General features: G+C 35.5%; 1 protein-coding gene across 1 annotated transcript; it reads right to left on the bottom strand.

Annotated features, from left to right (window-relative positions):
- Positions 104-7,398, bottom strand: CD69 (CD69 molecule). Its single transcript, XM_005680868.2, has 5 exons — positions 7,254-7,398; positions 4,415-4,537; positions 3,068-3,267; positions 2,498-2,601; positions 104-1,245 (listed from the first exon to the last, which is right to left on the bottom strand). The coding sequence occupies exons 1-5, from the start codon at positions 7,315-7,317 to the stop codon at positions 1,137-1,139; spliced, it is 600 nt and encodes a 199-aa protein (XP_005680925.1). The 5' UTR covers positions 7,318-7,398; the 3' UTR covers positions 104-1,136.

The raw sequence follows: 7,731 nt of genomic DNA, 5'->3' as shown, positions 1-7,731 counted from the left end.
AAGGTTTTATAATAGGTATGTCTTCCAAAAAACGTTATATTATTCTGTTTCTTCCTTTCTAGTATGAGATGTAAGTTTTAATGTATTTTGTAAGAATCACCACTTCTTAGAAACCATTTTGCTTATTTTACTTTTATTTTAACATATATAAAAGCAGCTTATAATTGCACTGGATACCAAAGACAAACAAATAAACACACTTTATTGCACTTAGGAAATATTTCACATGAAGTATTGCACATGATATAATTGTGTCAGGAAAGCCACAAATTGATAAGCAATAGAACTATTATTATTCCAGATTTGAACAATACAGACCTTCCTGATAGAGATTTGCCACACCACATATTGCACATTTTCCAACACTTTTATCTGTTTTACAAATATTCCTCATATTCTTTTTGTCCTTATCTTTGTGAGGGACTGTATATAAGGCAATACTTTATATACCTTTGAAAAAGACAGGCTTACAGTGAAGAAGTGAAAAAAATAACATAAATACCTATCCATCCCATTCTTTGTGGGAGAAATGACAAAATAAAAAAAAGAAAGAAAGAAAGAAAATGACAAACTTCTTTAAAAAGAGAGAAATATTACAAAGTTTCATTTCATAAACATTTGTCCATTTGCTAATGTCCTTGGAGTTAGTAAAATGCATTTAGACTAAATCTCTGCACTACCAGTTAAAATTTTCTTTGCTTACATTCAGTTTTAATACCACCATCTAATTCCTTCATACAGTACAAATGCATGAAGGGCATATATTGTTTGTAGTCATTCAACAATAAATAATAACTCTAAACCTAGTTATTTTATTATCTCTGAATCAAAAAAATATAAAGTGCACTCAAAAGCTTTGCAGTCATTTATCTCATCCTTGGACAAGATTTATCAGTCAACCTGTGACACTTTCAGATCATGGCAGGAGTACTCCGTAATGCATACATGCCTGGAATTTTTCTCCATTTTTTCTAGTCTTGTGTGGAAGAAAGTTTCCCAAATAATACAAAGGTTTGTTTGTTTGTTTGTTTGTTTTCACAAAGTCTTAATGGGAAACTTCTGACAGCATTTGCCCACACTTGTCACATTTCCTAGAGTTCCATGTTAAAATGTCTACAAGCAAATATGATTCCTCTTTATTTGGAGGGTTTGCTACATATCCAGTGTAAATTCTTGTCACATTCTGTGCTGCTGACCTCTGCACTGTTCAGAACTGCACAGTTCTCAGACCCTGTAAGGTTGAACCTGTAAAACAGTAAAGAAACCGGAATTAGTTTCAGCCCATCATTTCCGTTCAGTTATATGAAAATCAACTTTGTGGTGGCGGTGATAGCTTCTGCTTTTTTTTTTTTTTTTTTTTTTAAGCTGGAATGCATGAGGCAAGTACGCCAGTCAAATGATCACAGAACAATCTGTAGACAGTAGACAATGATGGAAAAGAATAGTATGTGGAGAGAAGATACAAACATAAGAGTAAAGGGCTCCATTCATTTGGCTGGTGTGTCACTACAGGAGTGACTCTTGTTCATTTTTGAGTACACAAACCCTTCAAGAAACTTCCCAGAATGTGCACACATTCAACAATCATGCATATTAGTTCATACAATTTTGGGGGGTAACAGCCCCTGGTGCCCATTTGTGGATGTAGGGCATACTAAAGATTCTTTTTCTAGAGATTTAAACTAGTTCTCTGAATCTCTCATTTTCATGAAACTAGAGACCTAGCAATTCATTCACATCTGAGTGACAAAGATTAACACTAAACTTATACAGCGTCCTTCAAACTTGAAAATGTACAGGTAATGGAAATAAAGTCAGCATCTTTAATTTTGGGGCAATTTTTCTCTCAGATCCACAGAAGCTTCTAATTACCAATAGGTATTGGAAATATTGTTTTTTATCCCTGTGAATATGAGAACTGGGAAAGCTAAAAGTTAGTTCCCAAAACTAGCTTGTCAATAAAATACAAATATTAGATTGGAACTTTTTTTTTTTACATCATCATAAATATACCTGGAAAATTTGAATCTTATTTCACTAGAATTTACTGAGATCAAATTATTAGAAGTACTTATTGTATGAACTCCAAGCAGATAAAAAAGGATAATATTACTATTAAAGCCCTTCTTTAAGAATTCAATAGTTTAGCTGTCCTCAACTATTTTGGTACCAGGGACAAGTTTCATGGAAGATAATTTCTCCATGGACTGGGGCAGGGGGATGGTTTTGGGATGATTTGAGCACATTACATTTATGGTACACTTTATTTTATATATTTTTTTATCAACTCCACTTTGAATCATTGGGCATTAGATCCTGGAGGTTGGAGACCCTTCCCACAGAGTATAACATACAAAAGAGAATATTAAAGCTCTGCTTCTAAGAGCACAATCCTCATAAAGAACAACACTTAAAAAAAAAAAAAAAAAGAACAGGAAAGCTGCCAGCTTTGGGAGCTGGCAGCCTTGGGAGCATAAAGAGATATCTTGAAACTCACCAGTTGTTAAATTCTTGGCCATTTGACCATTTCCACGTCTGGCCAGCTTCATTTCTCAGCCCGATCCAGTGTTCAGCTCTACTCACATATTGTTTTAAAAAGCTCTTGAAGGAAGAACAAAGGAAGTGTATGTTAAACCACTCCTCCTGATAAGTATGTAATAAATTCTGTTTCTCAAATCTGCAACTAGTAAGCAGTGTAGCTCAGTTAATCTTTTGTATTAACTCGATGAACAGGGAGGCCTGGAGTGCTGCGATTCATGGGGTCGCAAAGAGTCGGACACGACTGAGCGACTGAACTGAACTGAACTGAACGATTAATAGTGCTATGTGAGTTCAGCTCATTTGGATTTCTGATCTTTGAAGCTAAACACATCACACTTAAAGACTACACTGGACTCTCATTTGGACCTCAGAATGATCATGTGGTTTTCTGTGACTAAGTTTTCCCGGGTCAGAGACAGACAGAATATCTACACTTAGAAGGAAACAGAAGAAAATCACAGATTAGCTATATAAAATAAAAAAGAATACCAATACTTTATGGAATTCTTATTGAATGCTATCTTACCATGTCCTCTTTAGAATCAATGACAGCAAGAGTGGCATCGTGTTTGGAGCAAGAGTTTTGGGCCAAGGTCCAGTTCTTTGTTTTCTTGGAAATAAGATAGCATTTCCCCTTGTGTCCAATCCAATCATCTGAGCATGGAAACACATGGATGTTTGGTGGCGCTGATGACACATGTTGTCCTGGACAGTTGTACTGGCCCACTGTGAACATAAAAATGGTTTGTTTTAGCAACACAAGGAACCACATACCTATAGGGTACAAAGTAGTTCAGGGATACTCTACTAGGTGACAAAGGAAGAGACGAAAGAAGATGAACTAAAAAAAATTTTTATGGAAGTATAGTTGACATACACTATATTAGCTTCAGGTGTACAGCACATTGATTCAGAATTTTTATAGGTTATGCTCCATTTAAAGATATTTAAAAAAAAAAAAAAGGAAGGTAAATTCCGTAAAGAGCAAGAAGGCAGTTTTTCACTTTATCTGATCTCTTATTGTACCTCATCATCATTGTATAAGTTCTAAGAAATAAGAGGGAGTCAGTTTGGTCAGAAAGTGGAGGGGAAGTTTAAAAATCTTGAAAATAGTCTTTTGATTCTAGTTGAAAATGGGTATAAGTTATTGGGGTTGGCTGGAAAGTTGGTTTCAGATAACAGAAAAGCTGAATTTTGTGGCCAGCCCAGTATATTATAAATTTCAATTAAGGTTTTGCATCTGATTACAGAGGAGGAATAATTTGAAGATGTAATAGATATAACTCTACATGGCAAGGTGGAGGAGAGAATATTAGCAGGGTAGCAATTCAGAATACAAAAAGGTTTATGGCTGGGGATGTATCCTAACATTGTAAAATTTCATGTGTGTATAAAACACAAATGAATCTTGGTATAGCTGTATGTTTCAAATACCAAAACAAAACTAGCTCTTGGAAGCTTCTAGATATATTCTTAATTATCTCAATTATCCATACCCACTATTGCGTGTCTTTTGAGATAAGAGACTGTCCAATTCCTAATTAATCTATGGCTTAGATATCATTTTTTAATCAACAATGAATAGGCAGCCCACATTTTTCCAGTTAAATATCGATTTGTTTAGAATCTAAATCAACCCCTTTTGTTCCAGAGTTAAATATCTTCTCACATGTAATTTTATCCCATGATATTATATAAATCATAAACAATTTTTAATAGTTCCAAAGCATTAAAAACTAGACAAGTATTGTATCAGTTACCTAAGGAATGTGGAACCATATTTTATATTTCCTAGGAAATTCACCATGTATGAAAAATGAGATGATCTAAGATTAATCAGAATTTTTGATGAACTCACGAAGCGCAGACTCACCTGATAGAGCAACGAGAGCTATGATGAGAGTGGTAATGAAGACCACGTTTACTACAGCACATGGGATAGGAACTTGAATGGATCCTTCATGATATGTTGCAGAGTAAGTCCCAGCGGCATGACCTGAAGAGAGAAAGTGGATGATTAGGCAGGCTATAGAAGTAAGAAAGAGACATTTGATTTTCTCTTGAGGCATTTAAAAAAATATTATATGTCTCCCTACTTTCTTATATAAAATGTATAAGTTACATTTCCTCAAATTTTGAATAAGTTATTTTTGGCTAGAAATGAAACAATCCAGTCACAATAATGAGATTATAAAATATTTCCCCAAATATGTACTCAGTAGCTATGAAAATTCAACATATATTATAATTGTATTCTTAAGGTTTAACTAGACAGAGATGCTGCTTTCCTTCAAAGCAATTTACTATGCAATGGATGTTAAGACAACATTTGCCTCTTCTGAACGTTGTTTTTCCCAGCATAGGCCTGCTTTCAAATTTTCAAAGAGACGACTTTACTTCACTTCTATCCGGTTCTATTTCTCTCAACTTGTTAAAGCATATCTTTATTTTCTCATCAGCATACAACTATTACCAGAAGCAGCGCTTGGTATTTAGGGTAGCAAGTTCAGAGCTCTCTGTCTAGTTTCACTTTTCACCATGTGAGACTCAATGAAGGGGCTCAAACTCAATGCAGAAACATCTCTGGCTCCTCAGCAGGTATCAACACATCCAAGTAGCTCATGGATGTCAGAGTCCATTGGCTTATCCAGTGGACTCACACTGTTGGCTTGGACATCCAGTGGGTAAGCTGTGGAGGTGATTCTCTGATTTTAAGTTATATCATTAGTTCATTAGTTAGGGCTATTGTTATTCACAGTTTGTTTTATCACCTAGGCAACAAAACACTCCCCTAAGAGTATACTTCCGGTTTGGTTACAAGCCCTGTCCATTAATGGAGAAATTTTAAAACAAGTCCTCTAGAGCATATTGAATCTCCCAAGGGTGGTGCTCAAAGATTGTTCACACTGATAAAGCTACAAGAGCAGCATAGACTAAATATTCATAAATCAAATATTCAATAGAAGACTGGGATGACTTCAGGAAAAGTTTAGAATTTCTACAATTAATTCCTTCTTATTTAAACTATGCTATTATTGAATGGTTTCCTTCTTCTTTTTTTTCTTTTTTAATATACTTTTTTCTTTCAGGAAACTCAGCTGAGTCATCAAGTTATGGGTATCTGGTCACCAAAAATTTTGTGTGGTTTGCAATATCTACACTTGATTTTGTGTTCCTAAGTGAAAGATAGTTTTACCAGAGGCAATGAATGCTTTTCTAAAGCAAACCACACTAGTAGACACATATTCGGTAAACAACCCCCTCCTCTAGATATTTTCACCTCTGTTGTTCAGAACACATTCTTTGTTACTGGATAATTGGGTTTACAAGTAAACTCTAGTTCCTACCTTCTAGTGTTTGGGGCACCTCATTAACATGAGAGGAAGAGAGAGAGAAATGAAATAAGTCAAGAAAGTTCCACCAAGAAAGTTATTGGAAAACAATGGGAAAATCCTGATGACAAGAGATGAAAAGGTCTATGGATAGATTAGACAAACAGAAAAGGAGAGAAGTGATACAGCAAAGGTAATCATATTTTGATGAAAAATAAAAGAAAGGAAGAAAAATGTTTGATTCATATAGAATTCGAAGTCCACAATTAGATGAAATAGAAAAGTGAGTGCCAAGGAAGTGATGCTTGCAAATTGTGGTGCTGGGGGACTCTTGAGAGCCCCATGGAGTGCAAGATTGAACCAGTCAATCCTAAAGGAAATCAACTCTGAATATTCACTGGAAAGACTGATGCTGAAGCTCCAATACTTTGGCCACCTGATGCAAAAGGCCCACTCATTGGAAAAGACTGTGATGCTGGTAAAGATTGAAGGCAGGAAGAGAAGGGGGCAGCAAAGAATGAGATGGTTAGATAGCATCGCTGACTCAAGAGACATGAATATACGCAAATTCTGGGAAACAGTGGAGGACAGGGGAGCCTCACATGCTGCAGTCCATGGGTTCGCAAAGAGTTAGACACAACTTAGTGCCTGAACAGCAACAACAACAAATAGAAAAGTGAAATGGAGGGAAAGAGCACCCATAGGACTAGAGAAGACGATTGTGTTTTCAAGAATTCTTTATGAAGTTCTCAAAATAAATTGCCTTTGGACACTATAAATATTCAGATGCTTATATGGCTATTCTCTCAAAGTCTGGAAACCTGTGTTCCCAGCAACTGGAGGATGTTTTCTTGAAAACACAAGATAAAGCCCACGAAAAGCACACAATGGTACAAGGTTCAGCCAGTCAAGAACATAATTATTTATATGAAAAATAGAATTCTCTCACATAATAAATAAATTTAAATTTAAAATTTTAAAAAGAAAAATAGAATTTTTCATAAAGAGAGGCAGTGCTTCCTAGGGGATATCCAGATGGTTATAAAAAATTGTTCACTGGGCTAGGGAGGGGATTTTTTAATTAAATCTGAAAAACTCTGAGATGGTATAAAATAAAACAAAGAGACAGATCTTTAAGGAGTTTCTAAAATTCACCTTTGTGATTTCCTTTCATGTCTCAGGTATTCTGTGTTCACATAGATAAAGAAATATTTACTTCTTCCCACTTTCTCTTGTATCCTGCTCAAATGGAACATAGCCAAGTTTTTCCACAAAAGGCAAGCTTGATTTTCTCCCTAACTCCTGGTATATATCATAGATAGATAGATATAAACATAGAAATAGATATTACCAGTATTTAGAGAAAAAGAATTGACCTACTTTGTGGTTCTCTTTTCAGGTGCAAGGAGCTGGTCTCTGTTGCAGAAAAATCTTCAGAATTCATCTTTATCCTTGTCACAATCACCCTGGTTAATCCCAGGTGGAGCCAACCTACAGTGAAATTCTCTGCTGGAGCTCTTGTTCTGTCTCTGTGTCTTTGAGATACCTCAACGTTTATATTCAGCTATGTTGTCTCCACCCCCTTCCTCTCACCTCCTAGTCGCTCAGATACTCCTGTTCTCTTTAATTTATGCTCCAGAGGCCCAGACAGTTTACAATGTGTTGTTGTGGTGAGCTATGGGTTTCCCCTGCCATCTGAAATGTGCTTTCTCACAAATGTAGGTGCAGTATGAAGAGGCAAGCAGGAATTTCCCAGAATCTGAGATATCCTTTTTAAATTTGTAGAAAACAAATTGTTTAGGAAATAGAATATCCAAGTAAAGAATTAAAAGTTAGAGATTCCTATATTTGAGATGGA

Source organism: Capra hircus, chromosome 5 (assembly GCF_001704415.2).
Source record: "Capra hircus breed San Clemente chromosome 5, ASM170441v1, whole genome shotgun sequence".
Classification (NCBI taxonomy): Eukaryota; Metazoa; Chordata; class Mammalia; order Artiodactyla; family Bovidae; genus Capra; species Capra hircus.
This window is presented reverse-complemented; position numbering and strand designations above follow the sequence as displayed.

Coding starts and splice junctions, on each gene's coding strand:
- CD69 (XM_005680868.2), bottom strand. CDS start 7,317: ATGAATTCTGAAGATTTTTCTGCAACAGAGACCAGCTCCTTGCACCTG. Junction 3,268..4,414: donor AGCTCTCGTTGCTCTATCAG/GTGAGTCTGCGC, acceptor TTATGTTCACAG/TGGGCCAGTACAACTGTCCA. Junction 2,602..3,067: donor TTGATTCTAAAGAGGACATG/GTAAGATAGCAT, acceptor TCTTCCTTCAAG/AGCTTTTTAAAACAATATGT.